The 23,557-nt window shown below is 47.1% G+C and overlaps 1 protein-coding gene across 2 annotated transcripts in view; it reads right to left on the reverse strand.

The window, feature by feature from the left end:
• The window catches only part of ADCY3 (adenylate cyclase 3), an 88,029-nt gene that overhangs the window by 26,564 nt on the left and 37,908 nt on the right, over positions 1 to 23,557 (reverse strand). The window contains exon 3 of one of the 2 annotated variants that reach the window (XM_069582772.1): positions 21,188 to 21,337. The exons of the other annotated variant lie outside the window; for it this stretch is intronic. Coding sequence (XP_069438873.1) covers positions 21,188 to 21,337 — 150 coding nt within the window. The remainder of the gene's footprint in view (positions 1 to 21,187; positions 21,338 to 23,557) is intronic. 2 annotated transcript variants of the gene reach the window in all.

Here is a 23,557-nt window from a genome sequence, read left to right on the forward strand (position 1 = left end):
CACGGTTTTCTTCGAAAAGGACAATCCCTGCAAGGCCACTGAGCTAGCTCCAGACTGCTGTGTCTGCTCGGGTCTAAGCTGAGAAAGAAGACTGACGGCCAGGTACGAAACGAGCAGGAGGCCACAGCCCCACAGTGAAGGGAGGAGGAGGCAGTGGTAGCCCTTCCTTAGGAGCCGTGAGACAGAAGCAGCACTCTGGGCTGCCTTCTTTCTGCAGTTCTCAGAAGACAGCACCTTGCCTGGCAAGTGGACGCTATTGACCAATATCACAGCTGTCCCTCTCCTTCCCTAAAACCTTCCCACCTACCCTGTATTTTCACAAATGTGCAAACTTCCTCCATTCTGCAGGTGCCCAAATCGAGGTGTGGCGGGTTAGTGGTTTGTTCCAGTTCCTCAGGCCTCATGCAAGACCCAGAACTCGAACCCAGGGCTCTCTGGCTGATGGAACCCTCACCTGCATCAGACGTTGTTCTGCTGTGAATGTGAAGTGCCCGAATCTTATCTAGTAAGGAGCTCACCTGGGAGTGAGCCCACCAGAACATTCTGTGGGCCCCAGTCCCCGTGGTGCTATGTGGGAGGGTGGGTCCTCTGTGGGCGCCTCAGCATGGTGGCCTGGGGCACATCAGACCACGGCTGGAATTCCTCCTGATGGTCAGCAGAGGGTGCTGCTGAGGTGGGTGCAGGAGAGGCCTGGGCTCAGTCCTGGGAAGGCCTCACCCCCACTTCCCCATGGGCTGAGGGGAGGAGGAGAAAGGGGCCAATGCTATGAGCTCTGCCTTAGTGACTGACAGTTGGCTCTGAATGTAACCAACAATGAGGGCCCTGGGATACTGGGTTACCCCAAAGCTGTGAGAGATATCAGCTCCAGCAGCTCCAGAGGGGCTCACTTAGAACGGGTGCCAGCAGGACTCCCCTACAGAGCAGGTGCAGTGAGCTGCAACTGGACTGACCACAAAGGGCCCAAGGTGCCCGGTTACTGCTGGAAGTACTCGACACTGCCAGGAAGAGCAGCAACCTCTGGTGAGTCCTTGGGTGCGTAGGCTTTAGAAGGTCCCCTGGTTCAGCTAAGCCCACCTCATGAGACCCGAGGCTTCATGACCCTGAGTCTGGCCTGCAGACGGGGGCCTGAGGCTCACCTGGCCCAGGATCCTCAGCTGACTAGGGACCACACTGAAGTTTGTAAGCACCACTTTAGAAGCATTTGAGAAGGATCTGAAGGAAAGGAAACTGAGGGCAAAGGCACAGCCATGATTATGTAGTGAGGAGGGGCTTACTGGTATACCAAGAAAAAGATCCTGCTGCTGAGGTCACTGCTAGAGACCCTGGCCTCCAAGGCCATGCTCAAGCAGCAGGCAAAACCTTCAACCGAGACCTGAGGATTAGAGAGAACACTTAAAACCCAGAGGACAAGGCAGCAATGAGATTCAAGTCAAGGTGGAAATGACAACACACCTCACAAACTTGGACTGTATGAACAGTCAAAGGTGCAGAGGTCCAGCCCTCACCCAGGCTCCTCTAACAAAGACAAAATCCACTGATGATCACAGTCCCAAAGAACTGGGAGGAGAAGAGGAAGATGTGATCGGAGTTTATCAGGAACAAAGAGAAGGCGCAGGGGGAGGGTGTTCAACAATTTTTGATGATCTTTTCATTTAAGTTTTCTTCTCCCTTAACCGTTTTTAATTTTTTTAATTAGTTTTTTGTAACATTTTCAAAATTGAATTGAAACTATCACCTCCACATCTTTAAAACTCCTGGCATTTTGAATTCTAACACTCAGCATTCATTATCAGGTGAATTTCTATGATCCACTCCAGACCCCTTCCTATCATCTCTCCTTTTATAAAAAAATGACGTGTGTGCAGAGGCCACTTTTCTCAGGACTGTGCCTTTCCAGGCTGGTGGTGCCCGGAAAAGTTCTGGCAAGAGCCTGCTGGACATTTGCCAGAAACTAGACTGTGGGAAAAGGACATTTCCTTACCTTGAAGCTACTTTTAAAATCTGATGGTCTAGACCAACAGAAGGAATCGAAGTTGGAAGTTGAGGACAGATGTGGAGATAATAATGACTAACTACACAGCAGGCTTTGCTAAAGAGACAAATCATTTTAAAGGTTTAAAAATCTTATTGGAAGGAAGAAGAGTAGCTGAAGGGGGTAGAGCAAAAAAAAAAAAAAAAATCACTGAGCTGGGGTCAGGCTTCTAAGGCTCCTGTGACCCAGGGCATACACTGCCCCTTTGGCCTTGATTGCTCATCTGTAAAATGGGTTCTCTCTTTCTCTGTTCAAAGTGGAAATCCTTCCAGAAAGAAAACTTCAGAAGACATATAGGATGTATTTATAGAATATCTGGATAGGACATCACAGGACAATTGGTAAATATGGATTTTACTCCATAGTGGTCTGGTAAAATGTACAGAATGAAGTTCAAAGTGGGTAAATGTAATAACCAACTACAAGAGAATAGAACTGGGGAGGCACAGCGTATCAACACTGGGGGAAAGTCTAGCCATTTGAGACGCTATTAGATCTTAAATGAATCCACAGCATAAAATGGTGCCTACACAAGTCCCTTGTCCCTTAGGCGATGTTAAGGTCCGGGAAGAGGAGGTGGTGGAGCCGCTAGGTCCTCCCCCAACAAAGAAACAGATCACCTGGGCCGTGGTCAGCAAGTGACCGTGAGGTGAGGGTGCTGGAGCTGGGGCACCTGAGGGTGGGTGGGGAATGGGGATGAGGACTGGGAATCAGCCCAGGAAAGGGAGGGTCCTGCAGCCTCACAGAGAATTCAAGTCCAAGGAAAGCTGTTGTGTAGAAAAGGGATGCACTTGCTCTGAAGGCCCCACAAGGGAAGACTGCAGAGAATAGACTATTGCTTCCAGTGGAGGCAGAATGTTCTAAAAGTCAAAGGAGTTCAAATAAAGAATGTGCTGCCCCGAGAGGTGGTGATCTCTCATCCTCAGATGCCATGTGAGAAGGCTGCAGGAGGGGGCGGCCACCAATGGAGGACTGGCCAGCAGATGGAGATTCAGGGGCCCAGAGGCTGTGACGTGGTTCCACACGGAGAAAGAAGGCGGGCGAAGAGCCTCCCGAAGCCCCTGTCCAGCCCTCAAGCTTTGATGCTCATCCTGAAAATACCCAGCAACGAAAGGCAAGGCCTTGACCCTCTGAGCAAAGAACCAAACAAGGTCCAGAAAGAGAGAGAAAGTCTCTGGCAGGCCTTATGAGTAGAGCTGAAGACTGACCTTGTGAGTAGAGGAGAAGGACCCAGGCCCACTCCAGGGGCGGGAGCTGGGTGAGCAGCCCCAGGTGGGGTGGTCCCTGGGAGAAGAGAGCACAGTGACCCCGGGCAGGATGACTGGCCTCCTGAGCTGTGGTCTCCTCATCTGTAAGTGGTCACGTGCTGAGCTGCTCAGATGAGCCCTGGACAGAGCACTGTGAGCCCGGCCTCAGCCAGGCTTGGGGAAGGGACAGACCAAGCCCCCTTCTCCTTAGTGGGGACTCACGCCAGGTCTCACCTTCCTGCTGCCCTGGGATTGAGACAGAGGAGGGGGCCAGCACTGCTCCCAGGGGCCCCAAGTGGTTACAGCTGATACTCTTGATGAGGCAGATTCAAGAGTTAATTACAGCAGCGTAGCCACCAGGGACTGGGCTAAATGAGCTTGGCTGATGAGAAGCTAACATCCTCGTGGAAGGGACAGAGGGAGGGAGACAGATTAACTGTGGTGAGACCAACAGTGCCCAGGCGGTTGGCATGCGCGTGTGCGTTATGTACAGGGTCTGTATGAAGTAAGCATGTTAATTCTGCTTATCTAGTTAAAGGATGTGTGTGTTCTTATGTGTTCACACACACACGCACACACACACACACATGCCACTACTATGGGCTGGGAGAAGACCCACAGCAGTCTGCAAACATGTCTATTCTGGTCCTCATAAATCCACATTCTTGGAGTTTCCAGGCCACTTAGAAGCCAAAAGGTCACTGGGCCCCAGCAGGTGCCCATCTTGGTCTGACTACCTGAGCAGAGGAGGCAGAAGGAGAAGGAAATGCCGAGTAGGAACCTGGCCTGTTAGCCCAGGGAGGTCAGGGCCCAAATAGCCCCTGACCTGACAAGAGGACACAGGACCACATCGTGTAATCTGGACAGTCTGCCATTTGAGTGTGAACAGACAGTCACCATTTAGACCCAGGGTGCCCACGTGTGCTGCCTCATCCCAAGGACAAGGTTATGATTGAGATCACTCAAAGAACAGTCACTGGTCACCTAGGCAGACCCCTGAGCTACATGCTGTGAAGGTCAATGGTGAACAGTATTCCCAGGAACTCGGGAGCAAGGCCATCAAGTTCCATGCCAACTGGCTGGTCTCACAGGGCAGGAGTGCTTTGCTGTCTTCAGGCAAAAGCTGGGAGAGTTCAGAGGACAGAGAGGCTGCATAACTCAAAACCCAGCGTATCTTTAAATAAGACCTTCTGGTGCGAGACAGGCTCCAAGCCAACAGCCCAGGATCTCCCAGAAAGGCAAACTCCACACCCAACATCAGAGTTGAGAGAAGAGCCAAGAAACCACACAAACCAAGGGTCGGGCCCCATCCCTACCCTGCTAGAGGGGAGAGCTGGTGCGGAGCAGGTGGGGCTGACAGTCACCTCCCTGGGTGCCTGTGCAGTCCTGAGAGACAGGCTACTGTGGGCCAAGGTGACCAGCATCTCAGGAGACAGCACTTTGGGCCCAAAGATAGCCAACTGCGTGGTATCTGAAGCCCTCACTGGACAGCCTGGCACAAAGCAGGTGCTCCTAAGAGGTCTGGTGAGTTAATGAACTGCCAACCAGGAGCCACGGCTCAAGGGGCAAGGCATCACCCTCCAGAACAGCACTTTCTGCACTCATGGAAATGTTTGGTAATCTCTGCTGTCCAACACATAGCCACGAGCCAGCCACACGGAGCTCCCGAGCACATGGAACGTGGCTACTGCAATGGAGGAAGTGATTTCTAATTTGAAATTTTTAAATAATTTTAATTTAAACAGTCCCAATGACTGTACACCTCTAGAATGCTACAGCAGCAATTAAGTCCAGCTCACATGCCAACTCTGAGGGACAGAGAGCAGCTGCCCAGAGCACTGTGTTGAGAAGGATGCTGAGGTCACATCTGTGATCAGTGGAGAAGAGTGCTAAGATGCCTGCTGTGGAAGCACAGACCATCTGCTTTCATCTTGGACCCAGAGCAAATTCACCACCTCCAGGCTAAAATCCTTCGAGCCATCTCTGACTGAGCCATCACTCTCCCATATCCCAGTCTACCCTCCAGTACCCTGCCTTCAAAACATATCCAGAATCTTCTGTTCTCCTCATCACTCCATCCTGGTCTGGGCCATTATCATCTCTCACCAAAATTACTGCAAAGTTTCTAACTGGTCTCCCTGCTTCTACTGCTGTGTCCTCTCCACCAGCAGCCAAACTGATACATTTAAATCCTCCAAAGCAGGGTCCTCCTTAAGGGAAAAGCCAAAGTCTAACAGACCCCTGTCACCTCTCTGCCGCACCTCCCCGCTCTCATCCCCTCACCTCTGCTCCTCCTGCACTGACTGCCTTGACGTTCTATAAACATACCTCAGGGCCTTTGCACTTACTGCTCATTTTGCAGTGGCTCTCACCCACACTGCCTTCAGGTCTCTGCTCAAATCTCATCTTATTAGAAAGCCTTCTCTGGCCCATGACATTAAGCAGCAATCTAGACTCTGTTCTGTTCACAGCTGCTGAAAGTATTTGTGGGATGAATCCTATCTTTGAGACAGTCTGATAATCTTATCCTGTTCCCATTTCATAGACAAAGAAACGGGGGCTCAAAGGGCAGAAGTAATTGGCTCGAGGTCATGCCTCAGGTAAGTGCCCTGGCTCAGATGTGAATGCAAGTCTCACTCTGACGCCATGCTGGCAGACCTTTCCATTCCCCAAGGCAGTCAGAAATAACCAGTTTTTACATATGTCTACATTTTTAAGTGCTGGAAAGTCGTGAAGCTCTGGGCAGGTCAAAGAAAACAGAAACCAACAGAGCGGATGTCTGGGACCACTTGCCTGACCCTCCTAGTTAGTAACTCTCCCAAGTAGATAGCCTCACCAGGGTGGAGACAGGAGGGCCTCTTCCCCAGAAGGGTTTGGTTATGATTAAACAATTCAGTAAAAACTGAGCCTACAACCTGGCACAAGAAATTGTTTAAAAACAAACAAACAAACAAAGCACAACTACCCCTATTACTAAACAAAACTTCATCCTTCTAGCCAGATAAAGGTGGGGATGCACCATAACCCTGACCACGCTGGATGCAGACTGTGGACTTCATGGCTGTGTGCAGAGGATAACACTGCTGGGCTATGTGGCCAGGGCTCACGACCTTCCAGAGCCTGGCAGGGACCCAGTTCAGGGGGCTGCCCACCAGCAGCACGGGCAGTGCCACCAGTGCCCATTCCCGTCCCCCCACCGTCAGGGGCTCTCCATGGCCTTAGAACAACCTTTCCTCTGAGGGCTCCTTACTTGCATCATCTAACACACATTTATCTTGCCAAATCCTGGAATGTTAGAATAAAGACCATGCTGTGAAATCCAAGAGGTGAGAGCTGGAATGGAGAGATGCACTAATTCTTACTTCATGCCATGGGAAATTCACCTTCTGGCTTTTCTCAAACCAAGAAGCGTTCAAGGCTAAACTAAAAACACACTCGCGAGTGGTTCTGTGAAGCAGTTAAGGCAGCAGGGATCTCCAGAGGCTGATGTCAGGGGGTTTCCTCTGTGGTTCCCGTCACGTAGGTGATGGGTTTGCCCCACCTACATCAGCTGCTTATATAACAGGACTCATCATGTAAAGAGAGAGAGGCAGAGCTGCAGCAGGCAGCAGGGCGCATCCTCCTCCTCTGTCCCCACCCCCCACTGGCTCCTCGGAGGCAGGTCCCCAGTCCCAACCTCACTGTTGCCAGGACAACAGTGGGCACTCTGAGGCTGACACTGGAAGCCAACCCCTAGGCTTGGAGGCAGCGAGCATCTCACCTCTATGTCACTCTCACTCCCCTCTCCCCACCAACCGAGGCTGAGATCACTCTGGGCCTTATTCTCACAGCTAATGGTCTTGAAGGGAACAGGGAGGCCGGCTTGGGCAGAGACATTCAGAATCAGACAGGAGATGGAGCTTTTGAAATGGCATAATTTGGAGTCCCAAGCCTCTCTTGCCTGAGAAGTCTGACTCTCATGCTAAGTGGGTAAGGCTCCCCTTGGAGACCTGCTCAAGGACAGAAGGTCATCCACCCCAGCAAAGACTCCTGCACGAAGAAGAAAGGCCATCCCTGGTCACAGGTGACCTGGGCTTTGGACTGAAGTAGGAGGAGAGGCAGAAAGAAGCACCTGTTGTCTGCACAACCCTCTAGAAGCTGAGTGGGACCCCCCCCAGTGCCCACCCACACTGAATTCCCCAAGACACCATGGAGCAAGGAGATCTGGCCCTGACCCTCACTGGGGATGGGTGATGATGACTGCTTTTCTGACCCTGGGCTCCCCTGCAGCTTCCTCCTTCAGGAGCGTGGAGACCAAGGGCAGTTCTCCCCCAGTGAGGACCCCGGTTAGGGTGGCTCACTAACCGAGCGTGATATGAAGGGAAGTGCAGGCCTGCCTGTCCCCATCCTCTCTGCACCCTCCCCAACAGGCTCCTCCAACCACTCCCCATCCCTGGGAAGTGATTCTGAGGATGTGATTCCGAAAGGTTCATAATTCTGCAGTCCGTACTTGGTGACAGGTGTGCTGGGTGGATTTCCTGGATGCCTGCAGTTGCCAGGTGGCAGCTAGGGCGCTTAGCAACCCTCAAGGTCCCCAACTAAACCCTGGAGCTATGGTCACATGAGAATAAAGAAAAACAACTCCACCCTGTGGTCCCACTGGATGGCCTAAAGTGTCAGGTATGTGTTCAGCAATGCAACAAGAGGGCCTCACCTGCCAGGGCCATGCTCGCTCTTAGAGCCTCAAACCCGTGAGGCCCCACTCTCCCGGCAGAGGAGGAGACAAGCCGAGTCACTGGAACCCGAGACCCCGTCCCATCTCCTCATCACCCAGGGGCTCCCTTGTCTCAACACAGCCTTTTTCACCTCAACAAAAAGGGAAAAGACAAAAAATCCCAGTAAACTTGAAAGCCTGTTCTAGACGAGAGCCCAATTTTAAAATCGTATTTTTTTAAAAATTATTTTTTAAAAGAAACCCCTGGATTATGGGAAGTTTTTTTCTACTTCTCTGTATCTTCAAAATATATCCAACAACGATAATATTAGTGGTAGACAGTTCAGAGCCTACTATTTCTGTTCAGTTCAGTTGCTAAATTGTGTCGACTCTTTGCGACCCCATGGAATGCAGCATGCCAGGCTTCCCTGTCCATCACCAACTCCCAGAGCCTACTCAAATTCATGTCCATCGCCTCAGTGATGCCATCCAACCATCTCATCCTCTGTCATCCACTTCTTCTCCTGCCTTCAATCTTTCCCAGCATCAGGATCTTTTCCAATGAGTCGATTCTTCACATCAGGTAGCCAAAGTATTACAGCTTCAGCTTCAGCATCAGTCCTTCCAACGAACATTCAGGACTGATTTAGGATTGACTGGTTGGATCTCCTTGTAGTCCAAGGGACTCTCAGGAGTCTTCTCCAACACCACAGTTCAAAAGCATCAATTCTTTGGCGCTTAGCTTTCTTTATAGGCCAACTCTCACATCCATACATGACTACTGGAAAAACCATAGCTTTGACCAGACGGACCTTTGTTGATAAAGTAATGTCTCTGCTTTTTAATATGCTGTCTAGGTTGGTCATAGCTTTTCTTCCAAGGAGCAAGCATCTTTTAATTTCATGGCTTAGCACTGTGCTAAATAAACCCTTTACATTTAGCTTCCATAATAAGCATATGAGACAGCAAAAACTTGAATATCTGGTTCTAACCTGCTACATCTGAGAATAAGCTGTGACTTTTATAAGGGTTAACACTTGCAAAACACAGAAGGGGAAAAAAGACTTGGAGGAATATGCCTTTATCAGTATTTTTTCTTTGGACTTGTCTATTTTGATCAAATATTGTACAATGTATTCCGAAAAAGAAAAGAAACTCTTCCAACCTGTGTTCACCTGGCTGTGACTTGACTCAAATAAGAAAACAGTGGGCAACAGCTCACAGGATGCTACCACTGCCTTGGGGCCTGTTCCCTGCAGCTGGGGTTTCCAAACAGACATCTGTGGGGGGAGCTGCAGGAGTTCCTAAACAGAGAAGTCTTTTCTAGATAAACAAGGAAACCTTAAGTGCCTAAGTCCATTCTCATGCACTGCTGAGAGGAGCGTAAATTGTTTGAACTTCTGTGAGACAATTTGGTAATATTTATCAACATTAAATATGTCAGTATGTCAGCAAATTTGGAAAACTTGGCAGTGGCCACAGGACTGGAAAAGGTCAGTTTTCATTCCAGTCCCAAAGAAGGGCAATGCCAAAGAATGTTCAAACTACTGCACAACTGCACTCATTTCACATGCTAACAAGATAATGCTCTAAATCCTTCACACCAGGCTTCAGTAGTACAAGAACTTCCAGATATACAAGCTGCATTTTAAAAAGGCAGAGAAACCAGAGATCAAATTGCCAACATGCCTTGAATGATACAGAGAAAGCAAGGGAGTGCCAGCAAAATATCTACTTCTGCTTCACTGACTATGTTAAAGCCTTTGTGTGGATCACAGCAAACAGTGAAAAATTCTTCAAGAGATGGGAATACCAGACCACCTTATCTATCTCCTAAGAAACCTGTATGTGGGTCAAGAAGCAACAGTTAGAACTGGACATGGAACAATGGACTGGTTCAAAATTGGGAAAGGAGTACATCAAGGCTGTATATGGTCACCCTGCTTATTTAATTTATATACAGAGTACATCAATGTGAAATGCTAGGCTGGATGAATCACAAGCTGGGATCAAGATGGCCGGAAGAAATATCAACAACCTCAGATATGCAGATGATACCACTCTAACGGCAAAAAGTGAAGAGGAAGTAAAGAGCCTCTTGATGAAAGTGAAAGGAGAGTGAAAAAGTTTATTTAAAACTCAACATTCAAAAAACTAAGATCCTCACATCCTGTCCTATCACTGAACGGCAAACAGAAGAGTGAAAAGTGGTAACAGTGATAGATCTTAGTTTCTTGGGCTCCAAAATCACTGTGGACAGTGACTGAAGCCATGAAGTTAAAAGACGCTTACTCCTTGGAAGAAAAGCTATGACAAACCTAGACAGCATATGAAGAAGCAGAGATATCACTTTGCCAACAGAGGTCCATATAGTCAAAGCCTTGTTTTTCCAGTAGTCATGTACGGATGTGAGAGTTGGATCGTAAAGAAGGCTGAGCACTTAAGAATTGATGTTTTCAAATTGTGGTGCTGGAGAAGACTCTTGAGAGTCCCTTGGACTGCAAGGAGATCAAACCAGTCAATCCTAAAGAAAAATCCTGAATATTCACTGGAAGGACTGAAGCTGAAGCTCCAATCCTTTGGCTACCTGATGCAAAGAGCCAACTCATTGGAAAAGATGCTGGTGCTGGGAAACACTGAGGGCAGGATAAGGGGGTGACAAGATGAGATGCTTGGATAGCATCACTGACTCAATGGACATGAGTTTGAGCAAGCTCTTGGAGATAATGAAGGGAACAGGGAAGCCTGGTGTACTGCAGTCCATAGGGTCTCAAAGAGTTGGACAGGACTTCGTGAGTGAACAACAACAACAAATCAACATTAAAAATGCACGTGCCTGGTTCCTCAGAATGTTAAATACAGAACTACCATATAACCCAGCGATTCCACTTGTGTTTATTCCCCAAACGCTTGGAAAGCTGGGACTCAAAGAGATACTTACACACCAACAATGCGTGGAGGCGTCATTCACAAGAGCTGAAAGGTGGATCCCGTCAACAGATGAATGGATATATAGACACACTGGAATATTATTCAACCTTAAAAAGGAATGAAATTCTGATACATGCTACAACACGGATGAACCCTGAAGACATTATTCTAAGTGAAATAAACTAGTTACCAAAGGACAAATATCGTAGGATTCTACTTAAATGAGGGGGCTTCACAGTGGCTCAGTGGTAAAGAAACCATCTGCAATGCAGAAGATGTGGGCTCAATCCCCGGGTTGGGAAGATCCCCTGGAGAAGGAAATGGTAACTCATTCCAGTATTCTTGCCTGGGAAATCCCACGGACAGAGGAGCCTGGTGGGTTGCAGTCCATGGGGTCACAAAAGAGTCAGACGTGACTTAGTGACTAAATAACAACAGTAACATGTATAAGGTACCTAGAACAGTCAAATCATAAAGACAGAAAGTAGAATAGTGATTTCCAGGGGTCAGGGAACGGGAGGATGAAAATTTAATATTTAATGGGTGTAGAATTTCTGTGTGGAATAATGAAAAAGCTCTAGAGATGAAGAGTGGTGATGGCTGTACAACATTGAGAATGTACTTAATGTCACTGAACTATAAACTTCAAAACGTTTAAGATGGTAAATTCTACCTTATGTATATTTTATCACAGTAAATATACATATATATATACATGTTCACACATATATGTATACACATACAATTTTAAAAATGCACTGATCAAGCAATTCCACTTCTAGGTTTTTAGCTTTCAGATAAATTTATACGTATATAATTGCTAAGTCGTTTCAGTCGTGTCCGACTCTGTGCGACCCCATAGACTGCAGCCCACCAGGCTCCCCCGTCCCCGGGATTCTCCAGGCAAGAACACTGGAGTGGGTTGCCATTTCCTTCTCCAGTGCATGAAAGAGAAAAGTGAAAGTGAAGTCGCTCAGTCGTGTCTGACCCTCAGCGACCCCATGGACTGCAGCCTTCTAGGCTCCTCCGTCCATGGGATTTTCTAGGCAAGAGTACTGGAGTGGGGTGCCATTGCCTTCTCCGATTTATACATATATAATATGGTATCCCTATAAAGATATCTATTATAGTAATGTTTGCAGTAGCATAGAACTGGAAATAACCTAAATGTCTACTTACAGGAGCCCTTTTAAATAAATGATGTTACCTCTACACATGGAATTCAACACAGTCACAAAAAGCAAGAGGCAATGCAATATGGACTTGGAACCCTCTCTAAGGGACTGGGTGAATAGAGAGTGCAGAAGAGTGAATGTACCATTTGTGTGTGAAAAGTCTATATAGGCACACCTCGGAGATATTGTGGGTTCAGTTCTGGAACACTGCAATAACGTGAATATTGCCATAAAGTGAGTACATGGATTTTTGGTTTCTCAGTGCATATAAAAGTTCAGTTCAGTTCAGTTCAGTTGCTCAGTCGTGTCCGACTCTTTGCGACCCCATGAATTGCAGCACGCCAGGCCTCCCTGTCCATCAGCAACTCCCGGAGTTCATTCCGACTCACGTCCATCAAGTCGGTGATGCCATCCAGCCATCTCATCCTCTGTCGTCCCCTGCTCCTCCTGCCCCCAATCCCTCTCAGCATCAGAGTCTTTTCCAATGAGTCAACTCTTTCCATCAGGTGGCCAAAGTACTGGAGTTTCAGCTTTAGCATCATTCCTTCCAAAGAACACCCAGGGCTGATCTCCCCTAGAATGGACTAGTTGGCTGTCCTTGCAGTCCAAGGGACTCTCAGGAGTCTTCTCCAACACCACAGTTCAAAAGCATCAATTCTTCCATGCTCAGCTTTCTTCACAGTCCAACTCTCTCATCCATACATGACCACTGGAAAAACCGTAGCCTTGACTAGATGGACCTTTGTTGGCAAAGTAATATCTCTGCTTTTGAATACGCTATCTAAGTTAGTCATAATTTTCCTTCCAAGGAATAAGCCTCTTTTAATTTCATGGCTGCAGTCACCGTCTGCAGTGATTTTGGAGCCCCCAAAAATAAAGTCTGACACTGTTTCCACTGTTTCCCCATCTATTTCCCACGACGTGATGGGACCAGATGCCATGATCTTCGTTTTCTGAATGTTGAGCTTTAAGCCAACTTTTTCACTCTCTTCTTTCACTTTCATCAAGAGGCTCTTTAGTTCCTCTTTACTTTCTGCCATAAGGGTGGTGTCATCTGCATATCTGAGGTTATTGATATTTCTTCTGGCAATCTTGATTCCAGCTTGTGCTTCTCCCAGCCCAGCGTTTCTCATGATGCATATAAGTTAAATAAGCAGGGTGATAATATACAGACTTGACGTACTCCTTTTCCTATTTGGAACCAGTCTGTTGTTCCATGTCCAGTTCTAACTATTGCTTCCTGACCTGCATATAGGTTTCTCAAGAGGCAGGTCAGGTGGTCTGGTATTCCCATCTCTTTCAGGATTTTCCACAGTTTATTGTGATCCACATATAAAAGTTATGTTCACATTATACTGGAGTCTATCAAGTGAACAACAGCATATCAAAAAATACTTCATTGCTAAAAGTTTTTAACCGTCACCTGACCCTTCAACAAGTCATGATCTTTTTGCTGGTGAGGGCCTTACCTTGATGTTGACGGCTGCTAACTGATCAGGGTGGTAGCTGCTGAAGTTTCGGGTGACTGAGGCAATTTCTTAAAATAAGACAATGAAGTCTGCAGCATCAGCTGACTCTTTCATAAATGGTTTCTCCATAGCATGTAAAACTTTCAGAACTGGAGTCAATCCTCTCAAACTGGGCTTCTGTTTTATCAACTAAATTTATGTAATATTCTATTAATAAAGTCTTTGATGCCATTTCAACAATCTTCACAGCATCTTCACCAGGAGTAGAATCTTCTTTGCTCATTCATAAGAAGCCATACTTCATCTGTTAGTTTCATCAGAAATCAGTCACATCTTCAGCCTCCAGTTCTAATTCTGTCTCTCTCGCTATTTCTACTATGTCTGCACTATTTCCTCCACTGAAGTCTTGAACCCCTCAGTCATTCATGAAGGTTAGAATCAGCTTCTGTTAATGTTGATATCTTGACTTCTTCCCATGAATCACAAATGTTCATAATGGCATCTAAACTAGGGAATCCTTTCCAGAAAGTTTTCAATTTACTTTGCCCAGATCTATCAGAGGGATCACTCCCCATGGCAGCTATAGCCTTACAAAATGTATTTCTTAAATAACAAGACCTGTAAGTTGAAATTACTACTTGATCCATGGGCAGAAGAATGGATGTTATGTGGTCAAGTATGAAAAAAACATAATCTTGTACTTCTTCATCAGAGCTCTTGGGTGACCAGGTGCATTGTTAATGAGCAATAATATTTTAAAAGGCACCCTTTTTTCTAAGCATTAGGTCTAGATGGAGGGCTTCAAATATTCAGTAAAAATATGCTGTAAACAGACGTGCTGCCGTCCAGGCTTTGTTGTTCCATTTATAAAGCACAGGAAGAGGCGACATAGCATAATTCTTAAGGGTCCTAGGATGTTCAGAATGGTGAATAAGCATTGGTTTCAACTCCCAAGTCACCAACTGCATCAGCCCCTATCAAGAGAGGCAGCTCATTCTTTGCTGCTTTGGAGTCAGGCATTGACTTCTCCTGTCAAGCTATGAAAGTCCTGGATGACATCTTCTAATAGGAAGCTATTTCATCTACATTGAAAACCTACAGTTTAGTGTAGCCACCTTCATTAATGATCTTAGCTAGAACTTCCGGATAACTTGCTGAAGTTTCTACAGCAGCACTTGCTGTTTCACCTTCCATTTTTATGTTATGGAGATGGCCTCTTCCTTAGACCTCAGAAACCAACCTCTGCTGGCTTCAAACTTTTCTTCTGCAGCTTCCTCACCTCTCTCAGCCTTCATAGAACTGTTGGGAGTGAGGGCCTTGCTCTGGATTAGGCTTTCGCTTCAGGGAGGGTTGTAGCTGGTTTCATCTTCTATCCATATCACCAAAACTCTCCATATCAGCTATAAGGCTGGTCTGCTTTCTCAGGAACTTTTCCTTTGCATTCACAACTTGGCTAACTAGTGCAGGAGACCTAGTTTCTGGCCTGTCTTGGCTTCTGACATGCCTTCCTCACTGCTGCTGCTGCTGCTAAGTCGCTTCAGTCGTGTCTGACTCTGTGTGACCCCATAGATGGCAGCCCACCAGGCTCCCCCTCCCTGGGATTCTCCAAGCAAGAACACTGGAGTGGGTTGCCATTTCCTTCTCCAATGCATGAAAGTAAAAACTGAAAGTGAAGTCGCTTAGTCATGTCCAACTCTTAGCGACCCCATGGACTGCAGCCTACCAGGCTCCTCTGTCCATAGGATTTTCCAGGCAAGACTACTGGAGTGGGGTGCCATTGCCTTCTCTGCCTTCTCACTAAGCTTAATCATTTCTAGCTTTTGATTTAAAGTGAGAGTCATGTGAGTTTTCCTTTCACTTGAACACTCAGAGGCCCTGTAGGGGTTACTGACTGGTCTAATTTCAATATTGTTGAGTCTCAGAAAATAGGAAGGTCCGAGGAGAGGGAGAGAGATAGGGGAATGGCCAGTCAGTGGAACAGTCAGAATAAATATTATTTATTAAATTTGCCATATCAGATGGGCGCAGTTCATGGTGCTCCCCAAATAAATACAATAGTGAAAGCAAAAACCCCTGATCACAGATCACCACTGCAAATCTAAAATTAATGAAGAAGTTTGAAATATTGTGAGAGTTACCAAAATGTGACCCAGACACATGAGACAAGCAAATGCTGTTGGGGGAAAAAATGGTGCCGGCGGACTTGTTGGTGCAGGGTTGCCACAGTCTTTCTTTTCCTTTCTTTTTGGACACACCACAGCTTGTGGGATCTTAGTTCCCCAACCAGGGATTGAACCTAGGCCCTCTGGTCTGGAAAAGACCCCGATGCTGGGAAAGATTGAAGGAAGGAGGAGAAGGGAGCGACAGGGGATGAGATGGTTGGATGGCATCACCAACTCGAAGGACATGAATTTGAGCAAACTCCAGGAGAAGTGAAGGACAGAGAAGCCTGGCGTGTTGCAGTCCATGGGGTTGCACAGAGTAGAACGTGACTGAGCAACTGAACAATAACACTTCAATAAATAAATAACAACAGGAGCAACAGTGTGTCTTATGGCTGGCATTACAATGGAAGCCCAAGGACAAGGGAAAGACTCCTTCAAAGGGAAGAAAGTAAGAATCTGGCAACCTAAAATTCTTTATCTGATTAAAAAGTGGCTTTCAAAATTGAAATAAAAATAAACTCTTCTAGCAATTAAAAATGGGGAGGAATTTAGTGCCAACAGACCTACATGAAAAGCAGTATGACAAGGAGTTCCTCAAGAAGGTGGAAGCACGGCAACGAAGAAGTTGAGTATAACCGATGATAAAGTATGGGCAAACATAGGTAATGACTAGTAACTGTAAAAAAACGATAATTGTGTAAGACTGTTCTGTGGGGTTAAAATATATGTCGAATTAAAATGCATCACAATCGAATCACTATGTGGTACTCCCGAAACTGAGAAGACATTGTAAGTCAACCACATCCCGATTGTTTAAAAGCCTGAAATAAACAAATAATAATACACATTACAGTGGCTAGAAAATGCGGGGGAGGGGGAATTAAGTGTTGTGAGGTCTTTCATTGTGACCAAAGAGGCACAAATACTTTGGGGTAGATGCAAATGAGTCATAATTGACATTTATTGATCTTATTTCATTTTTGAAAGGCATTTTGATACATACACATGCTAGGTCAAAAATCAAGTTCCAACAAATTTCACAGGGCTAAAATCATACGCTTCAGTTCAGTCGCTCAGTCATGTCTGACTCTTTGAGACCCCATGAACAGCAGCATGCCAGGCCTCCCTGCCCATCACCAACTGCAGGAATCTACCCAAACCCATGTCCATTGAGTCAGTGATGCCATCCAACCATCCCATCCTCTGTCGTTCTCCTTCTCTTCCTGCCCTCAATCTTTCCCAGCATCAGGGTCTTTCCAAATGAGTCAGCTCTTTGCCTCAGGTGGCCAAAGTCATACAGAGCATGTTCTTTGACCACAGTCAAATTAACCTATAAATCAACAATAAAATGATAATTTTTAGGAACTTCCCTGGGGGCACAATGATTAAGACTGTGTACTCCCAATGCAGGGGGCATCAGTTTGGTCCCTGGTTGGGGAATTAAGATCCCTCAGGCCACATGGTGTGGCAAAAACAAACAAACAAACAAACTTTTAAACAGTCCCCAGATATTTGGAAATTAATTAATGTACTCCTAATGGCTTAAAGCTCAACATTCAGAAAACAAAGATCATGGCATCCAGTCCCATCACTTCATGGAAAATAGACGGGGAAACAGTGGAAACAGTGGCTGACTATTTTTGGGGGCTCCAAAATCACTGCAGACGGTGATTGCAGCCATGAAATTAAAAGACGCTTACTCCTTGGAAGGAAAGTTATGACCAACCTAGATAGCATATTCAAAAGCAGAGACATTACTTTGCCAACAAAGGTCCATCTAAGTCAAGGCTATGGTTTTTCCAGTGGTCATGTATGGATGTGAGAGTTGGACTGTGAAGAAGGCTGAGCGCCAAAGAATTAATGCTTTTGAAGTGTGGTGTTGGAGAAGACTCTTGAGAGTCCCTTGGACTGCAAGGAGATCCAACCAGTCCATCCTAAAGGAGATCGGTCCTGGGTGTTCATTGGAAAGACTAATGCTAAAGCTGAAACTCCAATACTTTGGTCACCTCATGTGAAGAGTTGACTCATTGGAAAAGACTTTGATGCTGGGAGGGATTGGGGGCAGGAGGAGAAGGGGACGACAGAGGATGAGATGGCTGGATGGCATCACCGACTCGATGCAGACATGTTTGGGTGGACTCTGAGAGTTGGTGATGGACAGGGAGGCCTGGCGTGCTGCGGTTCATGGGGTTGCAAAGAGTCAGACACGACTGAGCGACTGAACTGACGGAAACAGTTCATGGATCAAAAGCACCTCAATGGATTTAGAAAATATGAATTTTAGAATTTAGAAAACTGAACTAATTGACAACAGAAATATGACATATTGAAACTTGTGGGATAAAGCTAAAACAACATAATGAGGGAAATCTACGGCAAAAGTACATGTTTTAGAAAAGAAATGCTGAAAATTAGCTATATATATTCCGTTTCAAGAAGATAAAAAATAACACCAAATTAATCCCAAAGAAAATAGAAGAAAATGACAAAGTTAGAAGTATAAATTAATGAATTATAGAAATGTACAAAAAACCAAAAAGGTGTTTCATTGAAAAGGCTAAAACGTGAATTAACCTTGGTAAAACAGATTAAGAAAAAGTTTAAAAATAGAAAGCACAAATTACCAATATCAGTAATGAAAAAAGAAACACAAATCCCATAGACAATGATACATGGAGATAAAATACAACACACGTATAGCAACAATTTGAAAATTTAGATGAAATGGATAAGTTCTTGAAAAAACAAAAACTTTCCAAAACCCACACCAAAGGAAATATAGATCCTTACTTTTTAGAGGAACCAATCTACTCATAAAGAAAAACTCCAGACCCAATAGGGCTTCACAAGTGAATTCTTCTAAAGATTAAAAGAGTAACCTAAAAGAGGGAAGATTTCTCCAGTTAATAAGTTGGCATAACTATGATACCCAAACCTGTCAAGGACACAGAAAGAAAGTTAAAATGGAAAGCGGGTCTCATGTACATAGTCACAAAAGTCCTAAAGAAAAACACAAGCAAATGTTAACTCACAGGTGGCAGAACTCCAGTGCTTTTCTTGTCCTCCAAGGGATTGACACAGATTATCCCATTTTACCTGCAAATATATTATCATCTACACTTCAATCCCATTTTACCTGCAAATGTATTATCATCTACACTTCACATATAGGGAAACTGAGGGCCAAAGACAGAAAGAACTAGCCCAAGGGCACATTCAGGCTCAAGTCCACTTGATGGACATTTACAGGCACCTGCTGCACCGCTGCAAGGCCTGGGGGTGTGTCCCTCCTCTCCCTTCACCTCCTTGGACCTCTCATTCCGGGGCCAGTGTCTGCCCTGCTGCTGCCACATGGCCTGAGCAGACAGCCAGGCACCCTCTGGCTACTCCATAGCGTCCAGGAGGCCTGGAGCACACAGGGGTGGTTCTCTCTGCCAGGCCCCAGGCTCCCTGCACTGACCCTGCCAGGAGTGAGCATATGGCCCGGGCATTAGAAAGCAGGCCTAGTGGCCTGACCATCACCGCTCCGCGCTTTCCAAGTTACAAAGCACTTATGTCTGTGTTTCTCATTTGACCCTCAGGGAACCCTCAGCAAGATGATAATCATCAACATCTCCACTTTGGAGTAGCAATACTCCCACTCTGAAGATGAGGGAAGTGAGGCTCTACAGGGTAGATAACTTGTCCAAATCATCCACACATAGAATAACGGACCCAGGGTGAGACACAGGGCCTTTCTCACCACCCCAGAAGGCCCCCACCAAGCACCGTGGAACGTGACTGAAGATGTCCTGGATTATACACCATGAGACTGACAAGATCAACCCAGATGAGTGTGCTCAAAACTGCACACACTATATAAAAAAGAACCCTCCAGTCCAGCTGAGAGGTGACACACACATTTTTTTTTAATGTAGAGAACACAGAGGGATGCCTCCACAGTATGAGAGATCAAATGCAAACAAGAACCAGGACAGTATAGAAGGCAGAAAGTAAAGAATGCCTTTGAAGGGGCTCAATAAAGCCAGCAAAGCAGGATTCTTTAAATACGTTCCAGCCGCAGCAGCTCCTCGGTAATGACAGGACACAGGGCCGAGGAGAAGGGGACAGGTGTGATGGCTCCTTGTCACCATGGAAGGCAGGATGGTTCCCCTTCTAAAGCCTGTCTTCTGAAGGAGATGAGTCCAAGGCTCAGCTCAGAAGCTTCTAGATCTCATTGGTAAATAGAGAGAGAAGGAATGCCCCAGGACAGAGGAAGCCAGGACACACCAGCTAAATGAGTCAGTGTGTGCCTTCAAACAGCATTGTCTGGAGAATGTGAGGTTCTCCAATGGAACCCCCCGAAACTACTGCCCTGCCCACCTGGGTGGCAGCGTCCAGGAAAATAGCAGTTTCAGTGAACCTGCTGAGCCCGGAGCAAACAGCACCACCTGAACACAAAGTGACATGGTTCCCAGAGCAAAGAGGCATATATTTTCAACCTACTGAGTTTGTTTATTCAGGGGAAGTCAACCTTTGGAGAAAAGGAAATTGGTGGATGAGATTTCTGAAGACCTTCAAAAGGCATTTGAGACGAGCCCAGACCAAAAACTATTTAAAAGACTGAGTCCCATGAGAGCAGGGAGCTTCTGCGGTGGACGAGGCTGGAGTGAAGCCAGTAAACACAGCGTGGGCACAGCAGGCACTTCTCTCAATGGAGAAATGTAAACAGTGGGCTCCCCAGGGGCTGGGCTGGCTTTACCGTGTCCACAAATGACTTAGCAGGAGAAGGCAGTGGGGAGCTTGCCCTGAGTGCCAAGGAAACAGTGCCCGTGGGAGGAGGGAGGAGGGGATGACAGACTTCACCCGAAAGGACCCTGAGGCCAGGGAATGTGTCTTCCACCCCCACCCCACTGCAGGGAGCCCTGGGCACACAGTAGGCGGGTAGCATGAATCTGCACAAGAGGGAGTGGCAGAGGGGTGAGCGATGCCTCCCAAGAAACCGTGGTGCTGGGGAAGACTCTTCAGAGTCCTACGGACTGCAAGGAGATCAAACCAGGCACTTCTAAAGGAAATCAATCCTCAGCATGCGTTGGAAGGACTAATGCCGAAGCTCCAATACTTTGGCCACCTGATGCAAAAAGCCAATTCACTGGAAAAGACCCTGATGGTGGGAAAGACTGAAGGCAGGAGGAGAAGGGGGTGACAGAGGATGAGACAGTTGGATCATATCACTGACTCAGTGGACATGAGTTTGAACAAACTACAGGAGACAGTGAAGGACAGGAAAGCCTGGTGTGCTGTAGTCCATGGGGTCACAAAGAGCTGGACACGACTGAGCAACTGAACAACAACAACTCTAGAAAAGAGAATTCAAACTCCAAGCCCCACTGAGCCCTGGAGACCCAGAAGCAACTGGGCTCACTCCCTTCCGACAGGCCCCAAACTGGGGTCCCAGGCTAGTACTGCCCCAAGGCCTTCCCCAGAGAGCCTGACCTGCTGCTGGCTCTGCTCCTCCAGGTTCATCTTCACCTCCAGAGACTGGCGGGCCTCCAGGAAGGCCTTGCGGTGCTTGCGGTCTGCCATGTAGTAGGACATGATGCCCACGACGATGGCGCACAGGTAGAGGAAGACGTTGGCCAGAATCTGCATGCCAAGGAGGAGGAGAGGAAAGGACAATGGTCAGGGCCCACCTTCAGGAGAGGGAGGGGACCAAAATCCACCCCCAAGTTGCCCAGGGTCCAGGGAGGTGTCCAGCAGAGTCTCCGGCCTTGAGCAGGGATTCAGATCCCTGGAGTAGACCCTGCCCCCAACCATGGGTGCCTGAAGCTATTCAAGGGTGTGGCTCCAGGCCTGGAAGGCTGGCAGGAGAACCAATGTTCTCCCATCCTCCCTTACATGGTAGCCAAGCTGACCCACCCCGCCCACTGTGAGGCCTGAGTGGTCCCTCCATTACTCATCCATTCACCTACTCACTCATTCAACGACCACTTACCCTTACTTCACAGGTGCATTTAGGCACTGTGCTGAATAGCTGAGGAGGAAAGTGAAAGAAAGCTACTGGCCAGGCATGTATAATCCTAACAGCTGCAGGTCATAGGGAATGTCACAGGAGACCAGAAGAGGTCCTAGGCTGATTCCATTGTCACAATGCTACTTGACATGTGAATCACAGGTTACAGACCTCTAGGATTCACGTGCATCCTTTGAGCTGACTCACCTGCCACCTGGTGAGAGGGCGGCCAGCACCAACATCCAGGTCTCACAAGGAACTAAAGCTCCAGGAAGCAGAAGGGGTTTGGGATCTAATGTCGGTCCAGTGAGCTCAGTGTATTGGCACCAAGGGCTTCTTTGGGCATCAAGAGGCTGTTTCCCCAGCCCTGGCACCCTGCAGGCTGCCCTAGGTGTCCCTGGTCCCTAGCTCCCAGAGGCTGCCAGAGGTAACTTTGACTGTGGACCTGATATCCAAACCACATTTCTGGGTGCTGGTTGCTGCCAGCTCCAATCTCTGACCCAACTTGGCCCCATTTGGGGCTGGACCAGGTTCTAATTTCATACTGTTCGTGGGGTTCACAAGGCAAGAATAATATTTTTTCCAGTAGTCATGTATGGATGTGAGAGCTGGACCATAAAGAAGGCTGACCACTGAAGAACTGATGCTTTCTTCTGGTTTAGAGAAGACTCTTGAGAGTCCTCTGGACAGCAAGGAAATCAACCCTGAGTACTCATTGGAAGGGCTGATGCTTAAGGTGAAGCTCCAATACTCTGGCCACCTGGTGCAAAGAGCCAACTCATTGGAAAAGACCCTGATGCTGGGAAAGACTGAAGGCAGGAGGAGAAGGGAGCAACAGAGAATGAGATGGTTGGATGGCATCACTAACTCAATGGACATGAGACTGAACAAACTTCAGGAGATAGCGAAGGACAGGGAACCTGGCGTCCTGCAGTCCACGGGGTCGCGAAGAGTCGGACACGACTTAGCGACTGAACAACAACAAAGGTTCTAGTTCCTCCCACTTCTCTAAGTGGCTGTGAATTCACCACTGCCTGTGAGTCTCCAACAAGGCCTGTTTCCAGGTCTGGTACCTCTTACTCCCCTGAGGCTGCCCCAGGTTCCCTGCCTTGATTCTCTGAGGGCCTGTCAGAGGCGGACAGATCTCTCCTCTCAAGGGTGTGGTTTTGGGAGCAGAAGGTGGAAATTGAGAGGTGGGAAGGGAGACAGTTGTTCTTAGTTCCTGGCCCCAGGGGAAGAAAAGATCAGTCCAGTGGAACACAATAAATTCTGAGGTAGGTGAAAAATGCAGGGAAGTCCATTTTAGATTTTTGAGCAAGGTTTAATAGATAATAAGGCAAGTTCATTGTAACATTAACTTTCTGAGTATCCTTGGTTATGCTGTATCCCTTCTGTTTTAATGTTTCATCAGGGCTGCTGGTTGATACTAACTAGGAGAAACTACCGCCCAGAAAGAGCTTGTACTTGGCTACCAGTCTGAGCCTGGAGGTGTAGGGGGACACTCAAGAAAGGCCCACTTAGTAATGAATTAATTAGGAGGTGAGACGTACAATAACAGAGGTGTGCTTGGTGCTGGTAATCAAGTCACTGGGTGATAATTTCACAAGCTTCTTAGACAGTTGGTTCTGGCAATTAACAATAGCCCGATCTTGGGCCTGAGCAGCTCTGATGGCCTACACCACTTGTGGGGCAAGCAGGTGGGATATCAGTCCTTTGGGACATCTTCTGCACCTTCTTCTGGACCGTGACAGCCCATTCCCACGATCAATCAGCATCATTATGGCCTCAGGCCACTTTATTAGACACCTGAAGATCAAAAAGCTGCCAATTCATAATTTATGTTCAGTGAGTCA

The sequence above is a fragment of the Ovis canadensis genome, chromosome 3 (genome assembly GCF_042477335.2).
Source record: "Ovis canadensis isolate MfBH-ARS-UI-01 breed Bighorn chromosome 3, ARS-UI_OviCan_v2, whole genome shotgun sequence".
Lineage (NCBI taxonomy): Eukaryota > Metazoa > Chordata > Mammalia > Artiodactyla > Bovidae > Ovis > Ovis canadensis.